A 24865-nucleotide genomic window follows, 5' to 3' on the forward strand; every position below is an offset into this window, starting at 1 on the left:
TGCAGCATCTTTTTTCCAACCCTGCAGGTTAGCATGTGCTGTCCTTTCTCTTCTTAGCACATTAGGTTGAGAGGTGGAAAAGAAATGAGGAAAAATTCTTTTGTCTGTTAGTAATTGCTCCTGTCTGAGCCTTGAAAGGCACTTCAGCACAGGTAGTGTTGTTAGCAATGCTGTTGGAGTAATGAGATATATAAATGAGCTACTGTGCTGTAACAAGGAATTTTTAAAAGGGGTAATCACAGTGCTAGACTTAATAGCTGTAGTATTTTTTACAATTTGTCAAGGTTCTTTTTTAAAAGTTATGACTAATAGACCTGTTCTGATTTTAGGCTGGCAGCCACATCACTGGTGGAGATATTTATGGTGTGGTGGAAGAAAACTCCCTGATCAAACACAAAATCATGCTGCCCCCACGAAATAGGGGAACAGTTACATACATTGCTCCTCCAGGAAACTATGACACTTCAGTAAGTCTCCCAAACAGCATTTGCTGGTATATTCCATGTCTCTTTCATAAGGTTGGTGTACTCTTTCTGTTCTGCGTGAGGCCAGCTAAAGTGTTTCATGCAACAAGGTGTCTGAGTTAATGATCACTTCAGCTACCCTGCCTGCAGGGGTTGCATTATTATTTTGTGCAGCTATTTTCTATGTATATGGCTTCCCAATGGCACCTCAGTGTGCCATGTTTGATGACCTCTGTGGGGATCTACAATATCTTACAAATATGTAAAATTCACTTGCTCTTCAAAAGCGTATTTTTAATGTATGGTGTGTCTTGCTCTGTTTTCCCCCAGAGGCTTTGTAAATATGGGAAAGAGCCTTCCCTCGGGTGGTGATGATTGCATGTTGAGGTTCTGAGAGCTCTGTGGTGTTATCAAAGGCCTGTGCAGACTAGTTAAATTGAGAATTTGTGTGCTGGTCCAGCATGCAGCTCTTAGCTTACTTCACATGTCTGGTGCTCTCTGTTAGGATGTAGTGTTAGAGCTGGAGTTTGAAGGTGTGAAGGAGAAGTTCACCATGGTGCAGGTGTGGCCTGTACGCCAAGTCCGTCCTGTTACCGAGAAGTTACCAGCCAATCATCCTTTGTTAACTGGCCAGCGAGTCCTGGATGCCCTCTTCCCGTAAGTACTTCCTTTTATTTTCTACTGTGTAAGAAATCTCTCTCTTAGGGGGAAGCAGAGGCAAGAGGCCTTAGAGCATTGGGTTTTTTTAAGGGTAAGCTTTCACCATGTGTCACAGCATAATCTTAAAAAATATTAAGCTGAACTTCTCATTTATTTAGCAGGTGAACCCACTGGTGGAAAAAGGAAGTTGAAAAAAACTGTTCTTCTAGGGCATTAATCTAGAAAAAACTGGACATGCATGAACTTAACATAATCGTGTCACATCTGCAGAAAGGCTGGAATTTTTGAGCTTGTTATCTTCATTTGAATGCATGAGTAGGATATCTTTCCATGGTTTTGAGGATGTGTAGTTTCCAATGATTTTGAAGTTGCTACTTAGGAAAACTGTTGCACTTAACTGTAACACAAACTGCTCATTTAAGCAGCTAACTTCCAAGACACTGAATTCAGTTATTTTGCTCCTGATATATTGTGCTGCTTATTCTATAACACACAGCTAAGTACAGTTGTTCTTTTCTTAGCATTTCCATTCCATCACTGCTTCCAGCTGTGAAAACTGATATGTTTCAAGCCCAAAAGTCATGCTGTTGTATCAGCATAAGTCATATACTTCAAGGACAGGAGAAGAAAAGAATGGTTTAATCCCTTGATTTTTTGTTTAGTGAAATAGCTCTGTGTTTCTCACCCAGAACATTGAATGTGACTCCTGTCATTCTGCTCTTGATGAGGAAGTTCTAGTGAAAAATATATTCTAAGATGGGAAAGAGCTGTTTTTTTAGTTCCTTGCAAAACAGAGTCCTTTTTCTTTACTCAGGTGTGTACAAGGGGGTACAACAGCGATTCCTGGGGCATTTGGTTGTGGAAAGACTGTGATCTCACAGTCTCTTTCAAAGTACTCCAACAGTGATGTCATCATTTATGTAGGCTGTGGAGAACGAGGAAATGAAATGTCTGAAGTACTGAGAGATTTCCCTGAGGTTAGTATTGAGATTTCATGGAGAGTAAACCTTCCTGGGAAGACTTGCCATTGTACTGGGATTGTAACTGAGTGGTAGAGTGACTTGAAATGATCATCTTGCCTGCCTTGAAGCTCTGGCAAAAATCCCTTTTGGCTTGTTCAAGAATTATTTCAGTGGCCTCTCGATAAACATCTGGACTAGTTTTTGGGTGTACCTTCTAAATTGTTTAAAATAAAGCCAGAATGAGTGTCAGAGAAGAATTTAGCATAGTTGTAAGCGTCTCACCTGTTGCTGGCCATGTCTCTTAACTTGACCATGCTTAGAAAATGCAGCAAGTTGCAAGGTGGTGATACAGTTACCAGATATTAGTTTGACATGTTAAGCTTTGGAGTACCTTTTGAATGAAGTAGAAAATACCTTGTTAATAAAAAAAAATAATAAACCAAAACAAAAACCCAGCAACCAAGCAACAGATTTACCAATCCTTGTACCTGTTACTATGTTTTAGTGAAGTTGTTGTGCCAGGGTCAGCTAGTATGAACAGTCAGGTGGAAACATCACTGTCAGAAATAGGGGCTAAAAGGCTTGGGTGTGTTGATTGGTGACAAAGTGGGAAGGTCAAGCTGCGCTAGCCTTGAAGAAGGCAAATGCCAGGGTATTCATAAATGGAATTCTACACAAATGTCAGGGTGTGCATTCTGTTGTTCATGTGCTTGTAAGGCTTCACTGAGATTAAAAATGTGGTTTTATGTCCAGTTGTCAAATACTAACTTGGCTTCTTGTAGATGGGAAAAAAAAGATCTCTAATTCCTAATGGACTTATGATAGCAGGCTAAGAATTTTTAGCTCTTTCAGCCTGGAAATCTGAGAGAGGACCATGTGCTTCCTTGTGCAGTGGGTTTGTCATTACTTACTTGAATGGGATCAACAGGGATTTGGCAGTTGCAGAAGATGAGGTGAGACTGAAGCATGTACATTAAAATATTAAGCTGTGTGCAGTCTGAAAGACAAACCAACATATCCTAAAATTTTGAATCTCATCTCTGCTCTTGGTAGAATAGCTGTGGGGAGAGTATCCTGACACAAGGCAAGTAAAACAGTAAAAAAAAAAGGCAGCAAAAAATTAACAAAAAAAGCTTGCTACTGTTACAGTTTGGGTGTTTTTCCTTTTCTTGCATTTTAGTTAACAATGGAAGTTGATGGCAAGGTAGAAAGCATCATGAAGAGAACAGCTCTAGTAGCAAATACTTCCAACATGCCCGTGGCTGCCAGAGAAGCCTCCATCTATACTGGTAAGATTTACAAGAGGATAGAGAAAGTTGTGTGTATAAAGCAAGCCATCGTTCTCTAGTATATTCAGTTCCTGAGATGACCATATCAAAAAACCAGTTTAGTTTCAGAAGTAAACCCTTTCAGACCTTACCTGCACAAAGTCTTATTATCTTAATTGAATCTGACTTGCTTGCATATAATTGCCATTTCTGAATATTGAGTAAATTTTGTTTATAAGGTGTATTTACTGTGCCAGGATTTGTGTAGGTTTTCTGCATGTGTTAATTCTTTAGGTTTTGACTAGCTTTTTGCTGACAAGTACAGCTACTTAACGGACAGGAATAGTATTCTCCGAGTTGGTAGACTAATCTTTCCTTTGCAGCCTCTTGAAGGCTTTTTTTTACGTTCTTTTTTATGAACAATTGTCAGATAATTCAAATAAAACACGACCTTTTCTCACTCTTGTATGCTGGTGGTTTGAAAGGGAAGGAGACATTTTACAGTAAGAGGAGTCTTTGTTCCTGGTTTCAGTGAGGGAAAGAGTAGCATCAGTGACATTGCAGTGTCTCTTCAAAGAAATACACTTGAATGTAAGATGAATCTGAGTGGTTCATAAACAAAAATGAGGAGAGTGAGAAGAAATAAACAGCAACAGCAAAAAAGAGACAGCAGGGACATAAGCGGGAAGAAAGAGTAACTTCCATTGTCTGTTTCCATCAAAATGTAAATCAAATAATTTGGTTTATTTGCATACTTACGATGACATATAAGCATAGAATTCCTTTCTGTACTGTCTTTGTCACAGGAATCACCCTGTCCGAGTATTTCCGGGATATGGGCTACCATGTCAGTATGATGGCAGACTCTACTTCCCGATGGGCTGAGGCTCTCAGGGAAATCTCAGGGCGACTGGCTGAAATGCCAGCTGGTGAGTAGCCTTTCCTCAGTCTAGGCTTGTAAATGCAGCCCTTCAAACTCCGAGCCTTTGGCTGAATCTCTGTGTGTTGGTGTTTGCAGACAGTGGTTATCCAGCCTACCTCGGTGCCCGTCTGGCCTCTTTCTACGAGCGAGCCGGGAGAGTGAAGTGTCTGGGAAATCCTGATAGGGAAGGCAGTGTCAGCATTGTCGGAGCGTGAGTGTTGCATTACTTTGCCTCTGCACTGGCTGCGGTTCTTCCTCACTGTTTTGTGTGACACAGTACCTTTTTGTCAGACAAAAGGGCCTCATTGCTCTGTGCAGCTGCAGAACTTAAAAATATGGGAGTGAGTAGGTAGATAGTCTCTGTTCACCCAGAACTGCTGCTAAATTGTGCGTGGGGGCAGAAGGAATGAATGCAGACAGGTAGCTCTGTGGAATCACAGGCACAGCAATCGGATCAAGTGGCTCAGGGAAGAATGTCATTAGGGCTCTGAAAAGTATGTCAAACCATGCTCAGAGCAGGAAAGAAGGGGCAGCTGGAGCAGCACTTGGGGGCATAATGAATCATGACTCTTATGCTCAAATAGAGTAGAATCCCATGGAGCAGTGTATCTCAGGCTGTGAGAAGCATGTTGTCCATAGCCATTCTCCTAGGTGATACTGGTTTGTGTATCATACCCTGGGCAAAGTGAATTCCCTGTGTTTTCAAGAGGGCCCCTGGCATCTGCAAGAACACCCAGAGCTGATTTTTTGCTCTGCTTAGTTCTGTTCACAACATACGTACATAAAGGCTTTCTGCTTTTGAGTTTGGAAGGCAATTTTTTTTTAATCTCTGGAAAGGCATGTATTGGAGTGTCAAGAACAAATGAAGTTGTTACTGTATAGGTGAATATCAAAAATAATTTCAAATTGGCATATTGTTTTCTGTAAAATCACTGCACTGTGTATTCATGATGTTCTGTCAGCACTCTTGCTGCATCTGTTCTAGTTGAGACAGGTTTGATGATCCAAGCTGGAGTTACTACCTGGAGCTAATATGACTGAAATTACACCTTAATACTGTCAATCAGTTGCTGATGTAACTATTTCATGGTATGCTTGATATTACCCCTGTGTGGGTATGCATCAAGCACTTTCTGCAAACATATTGCAATCTATTATTTACTTGAAATCATGTTGACTTTTCTGGTTTCTCTGCACGGAGCTGTGCAGTCAGTCATATGTTCAGTACTTCAGTTTGAACTGTGAAAGCAACTCTGACAACCTTTCCCTATCTCTTCCTGCTCAGTGTCTCTCCACCAGGTGGTGACTTCTCTGATCCTGTCACATCTGCTACCCTGGGCATTGTTCAGGTACGTCTCACAACATTGCAGCTCTTCTGTCCGCTTTGTTAGACTCCAAATGGTTGTACTTCAGCACATTTGTGCCAGTGCCTGGGGTGAGCTTTGATTTGACACAGGCAGCATTGTAGGGTGTTTTGGAAAATGTTCTAACACTGTGAAAGGGGACCTTGTGAGATGGTCTCAAACCGATGTGTTTGAGACCCCTTTGGAAGAGGGAGTGAAGGCAGCAATTCCTTCCAACACTGCCTGCTCAGGGATATCTGTGTGTTTTCTAAGTGCTGCCTATTTAGCTGCACTGCAAATGTATCTGTTCCAGCTGAGATGGAAAGGAGACCACTCTATATAGGTGCATTGAAACCACAAAAAATCCTCAGAGAAGCTGACTGGGAGTGTCTTGCAACTGTTTGCAGTTTTGGGAAAAGCAGTTACATCTATTTGGTCTCAACTTCACATAGACTCCAATATCGACATTGCTATGGTTAATTGCTCCCTCATGAGCAGTCTCAAGCTGAATAAATCTGAAGTCAGCTTAAAAATTGCACCATTTTTTGAAAAGTGTTATTTGAATGTCACTGCTATAAGCTCCCAGGCTTCCATTTGTGAAGCCTTTGCTATGCTGCATTAACTCCAACTTGCTTGACTTGCTCTCTCTGTTTTTTTTAATTGCCTTCAATTATTTTAGTTCACTTTTGATTTGGAGAGCTGATTGACCTTTCTGGCTTCTGGCAGGTTTTCTGGGGCCTGGATAAGAAGCTGGCCCAGCGCAAGCACTTCCCATCTGTGAACTGGCTGATCAGCTACAGCAAGTACACGCGAGCCCTGGACGAGTACTATGACAAGCATTTCACAGAATTCGTCCCTCTCAGGACAAAGGCCAAAGAGATCCTACAGGAGGAAGAGGACCTTGCAGAGATTGTGCAGCTTGTTGGGAAGGTGAGTGACCAGATGTGGGTGTCATTGAGCTGTCCTCGATTTCCTTATGGTTAGTGCAGGCTTTTGACCATGTCTCAGAACAGATCTGATGGATACTGCATTGCACACAAAAGATCACTGGCAGATGTCAGACTCTCTCACCTCAAACTGTGCTTTATTCCAACTTTCCTACATGTTGTTTGACTTCTAATGACAAATAGTTTTTCTATTTTTTTTTTTGCTAAACCTTGGCTTGGTGCTGCTTTTCTTATATAAATGATATTGGGACATCTGCTGCTTGCTTTAAAGTTCACTTGCTTCAGCGTTCTATTCTGTTCTATTGCTGAAATGCCCTTTGCTGCAGCTTAAAGTACTATTCCATTGGAAGAAGTCTTTGTAGAGAAATTATGCAAACCCATTTTTACTGTTGAAGTTATCTGAAGGGTTACAGTTTTTTAGAAACCATGTTGTTAACTGCAGGACAGAGGTGTTGGCATTTACTTGTTTGGCTGTAGAAACAACGTGAAGTCTGCTTTCTAAAGAACTTGTGATTACCTGTTTTTTCTTTTGGAAACCTGTGACATACGGCTCCATTTTGCAGGCATTCTTTAATTTCTTTTTTTCACTTCAATGTTTTGAAGAGAAAGCTAAACTTGGACAGGAGAATTTCCACTGAAAGCTCTCAGAAAGGACCCAGTGAAAACTGTGTTTCAGCTTAGCACTGTAAATATGATAATTGGCAGGTTCCTGGCACATACTTGACAGTTGTTTAATTCTGTGATGTTCAGATGAGATATTATGATTTACAGAGCTTGTAGCAGTGTGTAGTAACATGTATTAAGTACAGTTACATGGAGGAAGTTTGCTCATGATGCTCTATCTCTTCACTGATGTTCTAGTCCAACCAAGACGAGACCTTTCATCAGATCTTGCCTAGTAGAGCTCTCTTCTCTTGATGTGTCTCTGAAGAAAAGGAAATGGGGTCGTAGGACTTTCTGCAGTTCTCTATTTACAAAACCATCTTCTGAAAGAGTGGTTTGCAAAGCAGGGTAGGATTGGGTCCTTGGTGAGCAAGGGATATTCATAAGCCAGTACTTGTGACTAGGCATTGTTCTCACAATAGAATTACTGGAACTGGTCATTTTTTTTCTCAGAGATGTTTTTTTTGACAGTTCCTTTCTGTCTGGGCTTGGCTAACAGCTGCAACAAATCTTTAGAAAGTGGGAATTGTGGAAGTACAGTTGGGTATAGTTTTTTCTTTTTAGCTCTGAATTCTGTTAGACCTTCTCATGAAAGAAGGTCCAAACTTCCTGTCTAGAAAGCAAGTTGGGCTACTTAAAGCTTAATCAGGCCCCTTTAGTAAAAGGATGATGAAGGTGGAGAAGAGCAACCAAGAGCCGTGTGGTGCCCAGAGTAGCAGTGTGCAGCAGTTGTGGCTTTCCTGTGGAGTATGACAGGCATTTTCATCAGTCCTTTTCTCTTCTTGAATGCCAGGTGGGAAAAGGACATTGGTAATGGTGCAGACTAATACCAAATCCTTTAGCTTGCTTCTTGATCTAGCATGTTGAGATCTAGTCTTTCTTCCATAAGGGTTGAGGAAGGTATAAATTAATTTCTCTTTATGTAGGAGGGGGATGTTTCAATGTATCTCATAGCAAAGCTGTTTGCATTTTCAGTGTCTGGTGGCTTTTCCATGATCTTAAACAGTGGGAAGGAAGTTCCCTATCATCAGATAGACCTAAAGCAGATTTACTGTTTGGCCCATCTTAATCTGCTTAACAGTTAAATTTGCTGTTCTATAGCAGGGAGTGAGAAATACCCAAAAGACAGAGTTCTACTTAATCCTTTCTTAGGAGGGTGGAAAGACAGATACTGAAAGACAGCTGTACTTGGCCAGGACATGTTCTTGGCCATGTGTCTTCATGGACTTGAGTACTAAACTAACTGTTTACCTTACTTTTCTAGGCTTCCTTGGCAGAAACAGATAAAATTACCTTGGAGGTTGCCAAGCTGATAAAAGATGACTTCTTGCAGCAGAATGGTTACACTCCTTATGACAGGTGAGATCTGACTGGCCACTCTGCCCTCTTAGTCCTGTGCAGTCTGGAATGGTACAGTTATTTCACATGGAAGCTGACCAGTGCAGAAATTAATGTTACTGTCTGTAAAGAAGTGGAAGAACTGTGCATAGGTAGCTCATTCAACAGTGCATTCACATTGTCTTACCCAAGGCATGCAGACACCTTCTGAAAGCAGAACCCTTCGGGGTTCCCAGGTCCTCCTCTATTGTTCTGTTAGCCAGTGTTTCTGCAGTAGCATGTCTGAGGAGGAGGACAGGACTGCTTTATTTTCATAGACCTCATCCAAAGTCTTCCTGTTTACCCCATCAATACACAGGGGACTGCAAGAATCTGTTTTCAGTTACTATTGCATAATTCTTGAGTAAGTTTGGTCCATCAAAAAAACCCTTACTCTCTCTTTCTCCCTAGTGAACACTTCTTCTTTCCATGCTATCCTTGTGTTTTAACAGCCTGACAAGGGGCCTTTTTGTACTTCATCTCACTCCCCAGCCCAGGTAGATCAGGAAGTCTCGAGTAATTCATCACTAGAAATGTCGACATCCATCATTTTGTAACAGTGTGTGCCTTTGATCAGGTTACTAGGACAGGTGAATGCTATAGGAAGCACAGCAGTAGCACATAAATAATAATGAGGTACCTTTTATGGCACTCACCTACCTTTTGAAAATGGAACTGCATGAAGCGCTCTTGTAATAGAGAAATTCCTTTTCCTGTGAGCAAAGAAACTTGCAGAGCTGTCATCCCAGCCTGTTAGGAGGAAGCCTGCTCCCTTGATGGACAAAACAGGAAGGAGGAATTCTGTTGTCTGCTCACTGTTTTCCTTTACTTGTTAGCATTGGCACAGATTGAAATGTGAGACTTGCAGAGCAGCAGTTCCTGTTCACTCCTGTTTTGCCTAAATGTTTGGGTACTGCTTCAGAAACCTCAACTTCAGTCAGCTTCAGGATGATTGTCTTGGCCTGCAGTTTGACTGTTTAAAAATGTGGGACCTATTTGAGGCACCCCCTCTCCTTTGGCAGTATACATTAAAAATCCCTGGAGTAAAGCGGGCTGGTACTCCTTCTGTCAGGGGAGGATGCTGATAACTGTTCCAAGATGCCTGACAGGTCCTCTTCTATTCCATCAGGTTCTGCCCTTTCTATAAAACAGTGGGAATGCTTTCCAACATGATTGCATTTTATGACATGGCACGCCGTGCTGTAGAAACCACAGCTCAGAGTGACAATAAGATCACGTGGTCCATCATCCGAGAGAACATGAGCGAAATCCTCTACAGACTTACCTCCATGAAGTTCAAGGTATGTTTGTAAGGAAGTGGCTTGTCCTGCTTCCTGTGAGCTTCCAGGGCCTCTGGAAGGCTGACTCAGTGGTGTTTACCAAAGACCTTTACCAAAAGGTCTGTGAACAAGAGACTCTTTGCCATCACTTTGAAGATGCAAAGCATTGGTTTGTGAGCACAGGAATGGTCAGTGCAGAAATCCAGTCAGCTGATGCTGACTGCACAGCCTTGGCAACTCCACCTTCAGCAGTCTCTTTTGTGTTTCATATAGTCATGGTAACAGTACAAGCATCTTTTCCAGTTTGCTTTGGGGATTTTGTGATAAAATTCTGTAAAAATATTGTAACATGTTCTAAGGAGACTATTGTCAGAGAGAAGCAGCCTGAAGCCAAACATGGGACATGTCATATGTTATTGCAGGAGCGTTTCTTTCCTTAACTTTTATTTACAGTAGCTCAGTTAACATTTCTATCATTCAGTTTATCCTGGATTTAAACTTCAGGCTGCTTATTCCTGTCTCTAATATAAAAGAGAGTGCTGGAAGTGGGGAGAGGAAGGGAGGAGTAACTTTAGCATGGACTTAAGACAAAGCAAGTGGATTGGAGCACCTGCTCTCGGTAACTTCAGAAGCCATCATTTTAGGGTACAGCTTTACTAAAACTCCTCCAGAGCATGCTGGTGTAGCAGTTACTGGTAGGACAATGGGTAACCTGTGATACTGACTGATCTCCTCTGTGAAATGTAATGCTTATTCTGTTAAAACTCATGTAAGTCAATACTGCAAATCTTCGAAGAACAAGTAGCAGTGGATTAAATCTGTTTAGAATTAAGTATTCTGCCATGCCAATGTATTCTGTTCCTGCAGGGTACTGGCTTGTTTCTGCAGTAAGTGGGTTCCTGGTGTATATGCTCAAAGCATCAAGAACATAACAAGATGCCCTTGGGGACATGAGCTTCTTTGAGAGCTGCTTATGTAGATAGAATAATTAAAACACTCCCTACAAACCCTGGCCCACCAGCAGGCACCTGCAGTACAGCAGAGCAGTGGACAGCGTGGCTGAAAAAGGCAAATCAGAGAGTGAATACATGTTAAGTGGAGCTGGACCTCTAATAGCTATGAAAGGAAAATTGTATTCCCCAGGTCAGTCTGACAGGTGTGAGGATTCAGATGTCCTGCATCCTGTGGTTTGGGTACTTTGGAGAGACAATATAAGAAATAGTGCATCCACACGTGTAAGGCCTCTGCGTTTACCGAGAGTTGCACTGACTCAGAGGATCTTAGCACTCAGGGGAGCATGGTGAAGACATTGAACAGATTTCACAGCCTGACAGTTAATGCTTATTGCAGAGGAAACCTTGCAGCCTCAGAGCAAAGCTGATAATTTTTTTGCCTTTGTCTTTCATGAAAAATATTCTGAGAAAATGAAGCTGTACAAAGATATTTTTGAGATTTTTATGATTACACAATACATTTTAATTTGAACCAAACAACCTCTAAGTAATTGCAGAGTAACTCTTCCACTTAATGGGGATGCACTGCATTTGGTGTGGGGATAGGTTCTGGTATTAATCACTGCAGCTCTTAAATCACACAGCATTAACCAAGACCCTCAGTATTTTTGCTTGCTTTCCAAATCAGTTGCTCTACAGTGCAGTAACCACTGCTCATGAAAAAAAAATCTCTTTCCAGTACCCATTCTGTCTGCTCACTAATGTGGGAAGAGAATGAGATTTAAACCCTGTGGCTCTTGGTGAGAGAGACAAACAGGATGCAAAGACAGAGCTACAGTGCCTGCTCTGCAGTTGGCAAGTGTTAATCCTGAGGTCAAGAGGATACAGCAGAGGCAAACCAGGGCTGAATTAATTATCATGGGCTTTTCCTGATGGATCTATTTACTTGCTGTGTTCTTTCAGGACCCTGTCAAAGATGGTGAAACAAAAATCAAGGCGGACTATGCTCAGCTGTTTGAGGATATGCAGAATGCATTTCGCAGTCTGGAAGACTAAACTCGACCTCTGTGACCACTCCAGTTTGTCCTCTCAGTTCCTCATCTCAGCTCCTCTGCTTCCCTACCTTAAAAGAATGATGCAACAGTACTTGAGTTGATAAATAACCCTGTGTTTCCCCTGTTCATACTCAGAGAGTGTCTTTACAAGAAACATTCCTCTTAGTTTGTATTTGGCATTGCTTTGTGCGTCTGAAGCGGTGAGTGATGTGTGAATGGGCCTGGCTGAGTGAGGAAATGCTGTTGTACACTTCTAGGGTGGGAAAAATTTCACTTTTCCTCTCCCAGCTCTCCTGGTAACCAGTCTTTCCCCTCGGGGTGTAACCAGTTGAGCTGCACTGGCAGAGGAGGTGTAGGTCTTCATGCAGTACATTGCGAGCTGGCAGTGGGAAGGGCATTTACACCTGCCACTTTGCTAAGTGACTATCAGACATAGAATTCCTTGTTCTCAAACAGAATTTTTGACCATATTGTAATGACATGTTGATACAACCAAAAATTCTTCACTACTCTGTCATTTCTGAGTCTCTCAGCCGAGTCTTTTGGTACTGAAATGTGGTAGTTCTGGTCCTCTTCAGGAAGGGACTAAGTAGAAGATGAGCATATGTAAGCAACTGGTATAATTTTGTACACTGGAGAAATACAATTTTATCTTCCTACTGAAAGCAGTTAGGACTGTTGGACTCAGCATCAGCTAAAATCAAAGCCACAGGTGCTCAGCTTCCAGCAGAATTTTACCTTCTTGGAACCCTTTCATCCCCTAAAATTTCCTGACACTCAGCTGCTTTACTTTGTGAAGCTTGTGATGCTGCCATGTACTGCAGGGCATGGTTGGCAAGGTACAGTGATGCCACACGTGCTGACCACAGTGTGGTCCTTGGTCCTTCCTTGGTGGTGCTCTGCCAGTGCAGTTGCCCCCAGTGCAATGCCTAGGTTATGCCAAGGAAAGGAAAGCACGTGCTTAGCCTTCTTCTTCCACCTGTGTTCACCTGGCCTGTTGGGCGGTGGCACAGAAGGTCCCCAGTTCTTGTGTAAGAGGAATGTATGATGCTCACCTGGGGGCAGGGGATGAATGGGGGAAGGTTGAAGAGTACAAAATGTATTTACTCCTGCTTTGTTGATTACGATGCAAGACAAACCAGTGGCTCTGGTCTTCTGCTCTGTGCTCTGGAAGCACTCTGTCAAGCAGCTGAAACTGCTGTCTCTTGGGCTTTTTTTTATCAGTAAAACTAGACTGAGATGAGGAATGAGCAGAGAGCAGCCTTTCTGTCAAACTCCCTGAGCCCAGCACTCATCCCATTGCTCCAGAGTGCAAGAGAGAGAGATGCTGGCATCCTCTCCAGTCTCTCCCTCTCGATTGTGTCAGGTGGCATCCTGTGCCCAGCTGGGTTCCAGCTGCCACCTACTGTTTTGTTAGTCCTGAGACAGCACCTGTTGTTGGTGACACCGTGCCTGCGCGAGCATTAATTCTGCACTGAAGTATTTCCACCGGCGCCAGCTTTGAACAGTAGTGATGCAAAGGGATCTTGTGCTACGGACCAAATGCTGCCACTTCCATTATGGTATCAACCCACTGTTTGTCAGGGGAGAGCCCAGCTGAAACTTAAAGGGATTGACTATTTTTGGTTCTCCCGAAAAGAAACTGCTCCTCCAGCTGATATTCTGGTAGTGAACGCTTAAGTTTACAGCTCACTAAACTTTTGGTGTATGCTGCTTATTTTATCAACGAGCATGTGTGAATGAGTAGTCACCATCCAAGCCCTTGCTGGGCTCATCATTTGTACCCTTCACCACTGTACAATGTAGCATTTCATGCTAGAAACCAGATGTTCTTATCTCTTTAAATAGAGGATGTTATAAACTTTACAGAAGATGTCTAAGATAATGCAGTTCTAATATTTATTGTGCTGTACCTGGCCCTGAAGTGTGACCAGTTTAAAGTTTCATATATATTTTTGTCCTTTTTGTTTTGTGTCTGTTTTCAGTGTTGAGATTCTGATGTTCACTGTGTCCTGCAAGTCTTCCTTCCACAGCTGTGGGAGGAATTACAACATGGGCAGAACCCCACCACCACCTACTTTATCTTGTATATTTCATAATGTACGTTGCTGGAAATTGTGTAAAAAATAAATTTAAAAAAATTGTTCAAGTCAATGAAAATAAAATTGATTTAAATTAGGTTTTATCTGTCCCGTTTTCTTATGTCAAACCAAACCTATGCCACAGTGGTGTACACAGCAGCCCATCACAAAAGGTGACAGCTTGCTTAAAAAAATTACTTCATCGCTTTAGGGATTTCTTCAAAACTGCAAGCAGTGATTTGGCATGGACTCTGTACTTCAGTTCTCCCATTACAGCTTGCACAGTTACAAAGTAGTAAATACTCTTAGGGCAGGTATTTTTAGGATTATTTTTAATACAATAGAAGTTGTAACTGTAAGTTTGTATTTTGCTGCCATGCATACAAAACAACTGTAATTGTACCTTTTGAGGGCACTTGGCACCTTGGATCAGAAGCTGAGCAGCACTACTGGCCACAACAACTCCTTTTGAATAAGGTGTTGAGACCTTCTCTGAACAGCAATACATAAATGAAGAATACACTGAAAACGTCACATTTGGCCCATTTTGTAGATTTGACCACTCTGTAACACCTCTTTGAAGAAAGTGTTCTGGTGTTTCATGGACTATATTAAGAGATACAGCAATCTGAAGGTGTTCAAGTAATTCCGCCACCTCACAAAGGGTTGGAAGTCATAAGCTCATTTCCTGGCAACCAATGGACTAGTAGTTCTCAGTAGATCTTAAGAAATCCATCAAGTGAAGTGATGAGTTCACGTTTTGGCAGTCTGGAAGTTACCAACAGGCAATGTCCTCACTTCATCCACTCGACTTTTGTGGATCTGGAAGGCTGGCGTCACCCAGCGGCCACAGGAACACTGGTCCCCCCTCCAGCTGAAGGAGCCCAGCTTCGACGTGCATTTGGGACACAGAAGCTGCAAAAAAACCACAGGATTCAGTCTAAGACATGTGTTGATGTGGACCTAGCTAAAAACAGGCCAAAAAGCCAAACTGGAAGGGCTCTTTAGCCCTGGGGTGTAGCAGGCAGCTCTGCTGGCAGAAGGGAGGGTGTGGAAATGCAGCTGCTGGGACCTGGTGGCATTCCAAGACAGTTTTACCAGGGTCCAAAAGACTCAGTCAGCCTGAGACCACAACAGGCTTCTGAAGTCGCACAAATCTTTCTCATAATAGAAACAAACAGCAGATAAACCCTCTCCAAGATCCTGGCTGGTACTGTCAGCTCAAGCACAGCATTAGCTTGTTTCCTTGTGAAAGACTATTTTTCATGTAAGCATCTGCCCGTAAGCTGCAAAATTCACATCAGTAAGGTTGGGAGGCCTAGGACTTTGTGTGGGGGTTTTCCTTTCAGGGAAGAAACACAATTCTGCCTTCGCAAAAAAAAACCAAAAAAACACCAAAAATCCAAAGAACAAAGCTCATGCTCCACTTCACCTGCCCTTCCATTACTCCGAGCAACGCCGGTTCCATCCACTGCACGGGCTCGATGAAGTACGAGGTGCACTTTTCCTGGCCATTCCCAGAAAGCCGTGCAGACTCTGTTATCCTCTTGTGGGCAAAGGCTGTCGGTCCCATTCCTTCCGTGTGGGACAAAATGCTGGAGCTACGGAACAGAGCGCGCCTGCCCTCCGGGACATGGGGAAAAAACAAGTAAAACAAACAGTTTTTTAATTGGGCAAATCTACAGACAATAGAAAATAAGGATATGGGCCTCCCGATTTTGAATAATTAAAAAGGAGTACAAATCCTACTTTTTTTATTAGTCTAGAAGGTTCACAAGCACCACTGCAGGGAACAAAAAATTTTTTATTTTGTACTTTTGTGTTTTTTTCCCCACAAACACAGTATGGAAACTTAGGCAACAGCTCATCCCTGACCTGACAAGAATAACACGCCCATTGATTTACACAGGTTATTCTACTCTCAAGTAGATTTTTTAAGGAGAAATAAAAAGTATTTTATAAATGTATAAAAATACATATTTTTAAAAAAATATATAAAGTACCTGCATTTCCTGCATCTGTAGAGAACCTCTGTGTTCAAAGTTTGACATATAGTTGTAGGATCATCTGCAAAGACTTCTCGGGGCAAGTCTTGAGGTTCTGCAGAGGAGTCAGAACCATGTTGTGAATCAGATCAGCTCAGCCATGCTGCATTCCTGGGAATGAGACAGGACTGTGCCTCTGCCCCAGTAAGGAGCCACCTTCTTCCCTTTCATTTGCACTCTCACCAATTCCAATAGATTAAGCTAAAACCAAAAGAGCCTCATCCCGCCATGCCTAAGACTGGGATTTGCTTAATGCAAAGAACTGGGATCTAGACTATGGCCTCAACCATGACAAAATAATGATATTTTGCTTTATGTTCTTACTTCAGCAGAAAGCAAAGGTAGAGGAGGTTTCTGAGCAGTTGTGCCAATGTTTGCGTGCCCAAAATACAGAAAGTCAGCTTGCAAATGAGAACTGCTAAGGACAATGATACATAAAGGGCCAACAGCACTGTGATGCTGAGTGTGCAACACTGAGGTCTTGCAAGGAAAGCTGAAGATTAATATTTTATTGTAAAATTACACCAATGCACACATATCTTTTGCAAATTAAAGTATGAAAATTTACTTCATTACCTGCATTTCAACTTTATCTCAAATTTTGCATGTTATTTTTTTCATCACATTGACGTATTTTCTGAGGATGCTGTTTGCTTTGCCAGGGATGTCAAAATCACAAAGAATATCAAATTGACCTTTACCATTTTTTTGCACTTTGCTCTAAAGAGCGCAGCTCCTTAGAGATCTTATTTCCCACGCATCTCTCAAAGGCACATTTTTCCCCCCCACTGATGAGCTGGGATTCTCTAGGGCTGGTATTACACGAATGCTGGCCCCGGCCAAGTGCAGCCTCGGCTCCTTTGTGGGCAACACTGGAAGTCAAGCCCCTTTGACGGGGTTCATTCCGGGACAGCCTGTCCCCCTGCTGGGAGACCGCTCCGCGCACCCGCGCTGCTCCCACTCACCGGAGAACCTCTCGCTGAGCATCTCCAGCCGGTACCGCTTGTAGAGGACGCTGCTGGTGTCCACGGCGCACCCCATCGCCTCGTAGAGCTTCAGCTGCCCCTGGAAGCCGGGGTTCACCCTGCGGCGGGGGCGAGAGCAGAGCGGGGTGAGTGAGGGGGGCGCCGGCCGGCCGGCCGGGCGGGCGCGGGGAACGCGGGCGGGGCACTCACTGCGCGTCCGGCTTGGCGGCCCTCACGGCGGCGAGCGCCTCCTGCCAGCCCAGCCCCTGCGTCTTCATCAGGTAGGCGGCGACCACGGCCACGCTGCGGCTCACCCCGGCGTGGCTGCAAGGCAAGGGCGGCCCGTCAGCGGCAGCGCCGCCGCGGGCAGCGCTGGGCCCCGCCGCGGCCCCGGGCTCACCAGCGGACGAGCGCGGCGCCGCCGCCCGCCCGGGCCGCGCCCAGGAACGCGGCGCACTCGTCCAGGCGGCTCAGCAGGTCCGCGCCCGGCTCGTCCCGCGCCCGGACGTGCATGGTCCGCACCCCCGGCACGGCCGGCGGCTCCTCCGCGTCCACCGTCAGCACCGCCACCACCCCCGCCGCCGACAGCGCCTCCGCGGACGAGCACGACTCCGCGCCGCCCACGTAGAGCCCCGCCAGCACCGGCACCATCCCGCCGGGAGCCGCCATGGCTGCGGGAGCCGGGCGGGAAGCGCCGCCCCCGGCACGGCACCGCTTTCCGCTTCCCTTGCCAGTGTGGAAATAATAATTTCCGTAGTCATGGTCACGCTGCTGTGCCTACCGGGAGATTCTCTCCTCGCCGCGTCCATGAGTGTCTGTCTTAACTCGTCTTTTTTTTTCCTCCCACCTCTCTGTCTCCCTAAAAATGCTCAGAAAACAAATTTGTATCACAGGAGCGGTCAGGTTGCAAGGGACCACAGTGGGTCATTTGGTCCAACCTGCCTGCTCAAGCAGGGTCGTGCAAGAGCACACGGTACGGGATTGTGTCCAGACGGTTCTGGAGTATCGCCAGTGAGGGAGACTCCTGACAGACAACACAGAGAATAGAAGTTTTCAGTTCCCCTTGAAGCTGCTAAATATAACTTAAATACTAACCAGCAAAATAGATAAAGGAGTATAAAAGTAGACACACAGGATGCTAAATATAGCCGGAACCAATGGATAAACAGATAACAAGGAATATAGTGGCTTTTGCGGCAAAGCCATGTAACAAGAAGTAGCAGCACATGCCCTAAAAGAAGTTCAAGCCAAGGTCATCTGCATCATTGGGGGTGTCAGGAAAATCCACAAACGCCAGACGTTTATGTCCAAAAAGGAGACAAAGGTGTCCAGAAATTTTATTTGAATAAAGGGAGTGTTCACTGGGGCACACACCTACAGGTTTTGCTTTCTCGAGGTTTCGGAGGGCACAGCCGCCTTTTATCCTAAACTCCCGGCTGCATGCTGCCCTCTTCCTTTCCCCATTGCCAAGGTACTGGGAAGGTACAGCCTTCCTGAACTGCCTGCCACATATCCCCCCTTGAACCTACTATTTTACCCCAAAATTCGAAATTTCAGGCTTGTGCAGACCCTTGTCTATTTCAGGAGCCAAGCTCTCTGGGCTCTGCTGCCCAAAACTGGCAGAAACATTAAGACCCATCTCAAAGATTTTAACACCCATACCTTCACTCATCAAATTGTTCATAAAGGCATCAGCTTTCCTCTCGGGGCCACTCAGTGAGTATGACCACTACAGACCCATTTAGATGACCCTCTAGGACCATAAAGGGCTTCTGAGGTGGATCCATGCAAATTAGTTCTAGGAAAAGTGATGTTTCTGTATAGGAAGTATACTGCAATGAATATGTATGGCCATGATGGGATTTTACTCTGGACACAGCTATATTAGAGAAGATACCTTGTGGGAATCCAGCACACTCATAATAAAGAATCCCTGCTTTCTAATACTTTAAATTGTATTAGAAAGTTTGTTTGCCAGCTGTTTTCTGTCTCACTCCACATCTCTCTGGACATCTTGTTCCAGTGCATGATCACACACACAGTAAAGTTCTTCCTCGTGGTCAGGAGGAAGAACTGTGCATCAGTTTCTGCCTATGTCCTACTGGCTAGCACCAGTGAGAACAGCCTGGCTCCATCCACTTTTTTATCATGGCAAAATGCCAAATTTTGTTATAAAGACCTATGCTACGCTCTCTCCATGGCTGGGACACAGAACCTTACCCTGTCTCCACTATTTGGATAGAAGATCCTAAAGTCCCTACTTACTGTCACTGGGGGATTGTTCTAGTGCAGCTCCGTGCGAGACAGCTGTAGGCAAAAACATCTGCAAGGGCCTCTGGGATCCTTGCAGGATGCTGACTAGCCACAGAGGAGGTGAGACCGGCAGTCATCTCACACCTGATAAGGTGAGACTGAAAGCTGGTGTGAAGGGAGATTGTTATCCCTTTCCCACAGGAGAAGGGGATAGAGCTGTGGAGCAGCTGTCATGCTGCAGGAGGGATGGGCCACCACAGAGATGCTGCTGAGGATGCTACCCACGAGTCACTTTCTCACCAGTGCCAGCAGACTGCATGCACCAGTTGCCATTCTTGCTGGGAGATGGGCAGTGGGACGACAGCTTCCAGAGCTGTGGAGTTTCCGTGTGCTGCTGGTGACCCACTGAGAGACTGAGGTGACTGTAGTTGAGATTGGCCCCAAGGTTTCCAGGGGTGCAAGGACACTGCTTGAAGTTTGCTGCCATCCTGCCTCACCTCCCTTGCTTGCCATAGTGCCTGTGTGATTGTGGAATTGTGCAGCAGTCCAGCTGGCAAGATGCTCCAGGGAAAGGCAGATCCCCTCTTTCGATGGATCAGTTCTAAACTGCATAAACGTGACCCAGAGGGTGTGCCTGTGTATCTGAGTAAGGGGAATCTCTGGCAGCTCTCATTTAGATTATTTTAAGCTACATAAATGTGCAAAATGTCCTCTTCCAGTTGCCATTGCCACCAGTGGGAAACAAAAGGTTTACTGAAAAAGCATTTAAAAATGCAGGCAACTTTCCAGTAACAGCAGGGGAAAGAAAGCATACATAGTGAAAAGAAAGACAGGTGGAAATGAAAACCAGATAAAACTGTATATGGACCTTTACTTGTGAAAGCAGATAACAATTGTAGCAAATTTCCATGGGGAAAAAACAGATTATTCATTTCTTGAGTGATCTGAAAAAAGTCTGCAGACAACTGCAAGTTACTCAAGGGGCTATGAGTTTTACAGCAGGGTTATATTATCCAGGTATTACATGAATACTAAGGCATAGTTAATCTCTGTTAACCTTCAAATCTGTGAATGTGCAGAGGCAAACAGTAAGTCTGCAACTTAAACCTGGCAGGGCTTGATGCAGGATCCCAAGAGGTTGGTCCAGTGGTAGTGTTAGCTCTGCAGTCCTCCATGTTGCTTTCCAAAGCCATGGATAATGAGGGAATGTGAAAAAGATGCAATTTCAAACTGAAAAGCTGTAGTGGGGGTAAGTACAAAGTCCTTGAGGCAGAGCCCACAGATAGCTCTGTACCTAATGGGCTTCACACGACTGAAACTGCACTCCCTAAACCTCACTGTTTCTCTGCACACCCCCTTCGCTGTGTTTGACACCTGCAGCCTGAGGCGATGTGTTCTGAATTTGCTCATGACTCCCAAATTAGAGTAAATATTTCTTTTCAGTCTGATTTGCAAATGCTTGTTCTCCCCCCACCTCTGCCTCCCTCCATCCTCTTCTCCTCTACCACCGAAAATTGTGATGTTCTGACCCAGGTTCCAGGAAACCGTGTGACTAATTAAGCAGTTGGGGTGAGCTCAGGTGCAAAGAAAAAGCCAGTCAGATGATGGGCTGCTGCCCACTCGCTCCAGCAAGTGCATTCCATCTCTGCATGTGTCTGCCCTGCTGCTTCCTAAGGGAAAGGAAAATGCCAGCCTTCTCTGGACCCATTCTGGATCCTCTCAGCACAACCAGGATCCAGCAAAATCGATTTTTCTGCTATGGGAGCAAAAGCACCGCAGTCTGGGCAGAGGCATAACACCCTCTTCCCTCCTAGAGAATTTGTCTGCGTCTTTCATCACACAGTGGGGTGGCTCTGTTCCTTCTGGCTTTTGGGTAGTTTGGGGTCTGTACATCAGAGGATTTGTGAGAAGAGACTGCAGCCCACAGCCCGGATTGCCAGGGGTGGCACACAGCAAAGTAGTGGAGACATCTTCAAAAAGCCATACCTGAGAGACAGCAGCTCTGGATTTCTGTGTCTTCCTCACATCTAAATGCAGCAGGAACTTACTTTGCATGGGTCCTGCTGGTGAAGAGGCCTGGTACCATTTCTTGGCTCTTGGAGAAAGGGTGTTTTGCTGAGCTCAGAACTCTGTGGGAGCTGGGGAGTCCTCCATGGCAGCATTGCATCCCTTAGAGCAGGGACTTTCCAGCAGTCTAGCTTCTAGCAGCAAATTTATCTTCTGATTTTTTAAAGGCTGCTGTTCCCTGCATAACTATACTCTGTGTATCTATATTCACGTGTTTACCTTTATCCATATATCAGGAGGAAGAATTGCTTCATCTCCTAGCAGGGAACCTCAGACTTGCAGAGGGAGCCAGAGAAACAACCGAGAAAGAGGCTCACTCTTGATGTTCTGCAGGAGGATTTTATCACAGCCCTGCGTGGGTGGGATGTTCCTACCTGTCTCCACTCTCTCGGCATCTGCAGACATGCAGTGACTCCACATGTCAGACAAAAAAGAAGAGTTTTCCAACTGCAGATCTGATGCTCAATTACAGAATGGAGCCTGACAGCTACTACTACTACTGGGTATTAATAACTCTGCTTCACTTTATGGCTTTAACAGCTGTAGCAACCAAGATTTATGATGACACATTACGTTCAGCAATGCATCACATAAGGAAACTAATCTGACAGTGCCAGGTCACTGAGCTCACTTACAGGCTTTTAAGTGAGTTTCTTCTGCCAGATTTGCTGCCCTATTTAAGGATAAAAACTAACAACTTGCACTGCTTTAATATAACTCCGTACTTGCCTCTGTTTTGGCAGCTCACACACTCTTTCCCCTTTGTCACACTGCCTTCCCAGGATCCAGCTGATCCTTCTTCGTTCCTCATCCTCTGTCTGAAAACCCTTTGAAACATGTCCAGTGCTGTGTATCCTGAAGAAGGGTACACCCCAGGAGAGGGGAGGAGGGAGGAAGCTGGGAGGAAACACTGGAGGAACAGGCAGAAGAGATGAGGGATGGAGCAGCTGTGGGAGAAGGGGGAGATGACAATTGTCCAAGGGCAGAGGAGCATGGTGGCTGCCAGCACTCACTGTCGTCTGGCAGGATTTTATCTGTAGCCTAGTCTCTTGGAGAAAGTGTGTCTTGCAAAGATTGGGCTCACCCATTACATCTCCCTAGAATGAGAGCTGGCAGGAAAGTCCTAAATAACTGCTAAACATTAAGATTGTACCCTGGAGCTGTGTCTGGGCCTGTGTCAGCCACCTCAGCAGCCACAGCACCTGAGCAGTAGCCCATAATTTTTAATATCTTGTCTCAGCAGTGAGCTGTATATTTCCATGTTTTCTATCCTCATGGCACCATAATCCACTGCACAGACACAGGTGGATGTGTAGCAGAAGGCAGATTCTCCTTAGGGGTAAATGGGCTCAATCATTCCTCAAAGATGCATGCCTCATTATTCCTGCAATTTACTGAGGAGCCTGGTCCAGCCAGCTTTAATGGCATGTCCAATTCCCATCCCAAGGACCCTTTGTGTGGCACTTGTGAAAAGCAATTAAAAAGAACAAGTTTATTGTCAGGAGGTCTAAGTTCTCTGCAGACAGTACTGTGCAGTGTGCTGTTACCCTGACAAAGACTCAAGGTCTGCTAGTCAGAGGATAAAGAAAACACTCTAAAATAGAGTGGAGATACCTCTTTTTGTTTAAAAATGTTTTTGTGAACAAGAACTTTTAAACAAATAACGTAAAGTATGAACTTTAAAGTATTGAGTTCACATTTCTTCCTTTGACTAATACTTTAACATCCATAATGGCAGTATCTACTGCAGTTTATCTTTGTCTATATTGGTATCTAATAAATATTCCCAATATAAAATGTTTCTTAATAAGTATTTTAATTACTCCCCATGTGACAACAGAAAATATCCTGCCCAAAATCATCAGTTATTGTCAAAAGGCAATATTATTTGAGGCAGAAATCTTGCTGGAGAAATATGCTTAAGAGGTGAGATCATTCACTGTTTTAATCTCCAAGTGAGACATTTCCTTACAAGTGGTTATGCTTCTCTCATGTGTGCTACTACTTCTGTTTGAGTTCCCTATTCCTCTTTCTAATTTTAGAAACATAGGGAAAAAGTGTTGAGAGACATCTGGATCCTCATGTCCAGCTCCATACCACCACAGGCAATCATATTACATATTTTCTTTTCTAGCTTCATCTTAAACCTAGTTTTATTCCCTTCCCTCCTGCAAGGCTCTGAAATCTCATGATTTATCTCATTGGACAAGAAGACGGTAGCTTGCCTCAAATCTGATTCTTGTGCAATATTATCCTTTAATTTAAATAAGTAATTTTGTTTCCTGTTATTTATCCCAGTGGGACAATACTGGAATAAAATAAATAATTATCTAACCCATCTCTATTCCTGCTCAGCTTTGGCTTTGTTGGTGAAACAAGGCAGTCTGTTGTGTTTGCTAGGCAAAAAGGAGCTTTTCAGTTTCCTCGTTCAAGGCCAGCTCTTCTCCATATGTGTGCAGGTTTTAATTCATCTTTCTTGACTGTGTATGGCCGAAGAGTATAACAGATGTAGTGGTGATTTTTTTTTTCCAATGCTTTAGAAGTACTTTTTTTACTTCTACTAGGATTATGTCAGCTGGCCTGCCCTAGGTTGTGTAGATTTTTCTCCCTGCTTCTATTGAGTCCTGATTATCCTAACAAAAGGCAGATACCCCTGTATTTGATGAAACGTTATGTTCTCAGCAGAAATTGTGACTTTTGCCCCCAGAACGCATGGTCTCGCACCCTGCACTACTAACCCCCAGCTGGTTTTTATGACACTGCATCTCCAAGTGAATTCCTGTCCAGTGATTCCATCATCCTTGTCCGTGTGCGCAGAGCCTCCCACAGCCCATCAGCCAGAGTTTCCAGTGGCACGCTGTTTCAGCACTGCTCTGACATCCTTGTGAGCCCATCCTTGTCGGCTCTGGATGAGCGCCTGCTTTGGCTGTTTCCAGTCGAGCACCACAGAGAACTCTTTGGAAGAGCTGGATGTCTGGGATCTCTGCTGACAGCTCTTCTGTCTGGGACAAGGTGCCTTCTGGAAAGCCCTGTTTTATTTCAGTAAACCCACAGATTCACAGAATCACAGAACCAATTAGGTTGGAAAAGATCTCTGAGGGGATCAACTCCAACCTATGAGCAAACACCACCATGTCAACTAGATAATGGCACTGAGTGCCACATCCAGTCTTCATTTAAACAACTCCAGAGATGGTGACTCCATCATCTCCCTGGGCAGTCTATTCCAATGTCTAATCTCCATTTCAGTGAAGAATTTCTTCCTAATGTCCAACCTGAACCTGCGACAGCTTAAGACTGTCGTCTCCTGTCACTTGTTGCCTGGAAGAAGAGACTGATCACCACCCGGCTACATCCTCTTTTCAGGCAGTTGTAGAGAGCAATAAGATCTCCCCTGAGCCTCCTTTTCTCCAGACTAAGCAACCCCAGCTCCTTCAGCCGTTCATCATGGGACTAGTGCTCCAGATCCTTCACCAACTTCGTTGCTCTTCTTTGGAGGCGCTTCCGCCCCGCAATGTCCTTCCTGAGCCGAGGGGCCCTTTGAAATTTTGTATTTATAT

The 24865-nt window shown here is 44.3% G+C and overlaps 2 protein-coding genes across 2 annotated transcripts in view; one reads left to right on the plus strand and one right to left on the minus strand.

Moving 5' to 3' along the window:
• The window catches only part of ATP6V1A (ATPase H+ transporting V1 subunit A), a 30830-nt gene extending 16758 nt beyond the window's left edge, over window positions 1-14072 (plus strand). Inside the window, exons 5-15 of the mRNA XM_041463748.1 lie at window positions 330-467; window positions 970-1121; window positions 1939-2101; window positions 3267-3375; window positions 4161-4283; window positions 4373-4487; window positions 5562-5625; window positions 6346-6549; window positions 8494-8588; window positions 9736-9907; window positions 11803-14072. Coding sequence (XP_041319682.1) covers window positions 330-467; window positions 970-1121; window positions 1939-2101; window positions 3267-3375; window positions 4161-4283; window positions 4373-4487; window positions 5562-5625; window positions 6346-6549; window positions 8494-8588; window positions 9736-9907; window positions 11803-11895 — 1428 coding nt within the window. The 3' untranslated portion in view covers window positions 11896-14072. The remainder of the gene's footprint in view (window positions 1-329; window positions 468-969; window positions 1122-1938; window positions 2102-3266; window positions 3376-4160; window positions 4284-4372; window positions 4488-5561; window positions 5626-6345; window positions 6550-8493; window positions 8589-9735; window positions 9908-11802) is intronic.
• Window positions 14073-14292: 220 nt separating this feature from the next.
• DUSP12 (dual specificity phosphatase 12) lies at window positions 14293-17676 on the minus strand. The gene is made up of 6 exons (XM_041463749.1): window positions 17386-17676; window positions 17196-17309; window positions 16986-17104; window positions 15979-16075; window positions 15408-15594; window positions 14293-14890 (listed from the first exon to the last, which is right to left on the minus strand). Exons 1-6 carry the CDS (start codon window positions 17652-17654, stop codon window positions 14729-14731), a joined length of 948 nt encoding a protein of 315 aa, XP_041319683.1. The 5' UTR covers window positions 17655-17676; the 3' UTR covers window positions 14293-14728.
• Between the last annotated feature and the right edge of the window lie 7189 nt (window positions 17677-24865).

Source organism: Pyrgilauda ruficollis, unplaced genomic scaffold (genome assembly GCF_017590135.1).
Source record: "Pyrgilauda ruficollis isolate IOZ18807 unplaced genomic scaffold, ASM1759013v1 scaffold17, whole genome shotgun sequence".
Lineage (NCBI taxonomy): Eukaryota > Metazoa > Chordata > Aves > Passeriformes > Passeridae > Pyrgilauda > Pyrgilauda ruficollis.

Coding starts and splice junctions, on each gene's coding strand:
- DUSP12 (XM_041463749.1), bottom strand. CDS start 17,654: ATGGCGGCTCCCGGCGGGATGGTGCCGGTGCTGGCGGGGCTCTACGTG. Junction 17,310..17,385: donor GGCGCCGCGCTCGTCCGCTG/GTGAGCCCGGGG, acceptor CTTGCCTTGCAG/CCACGCCGGGGTGAGCCGCA. Junction 16,076..16,985: donor GCTCAGCGAGAGGTTCTCCG/GTGAGTGGGAGC, acceptor ACTCCTCTGCAG/AACCTCAAGACTTGCCCCGA.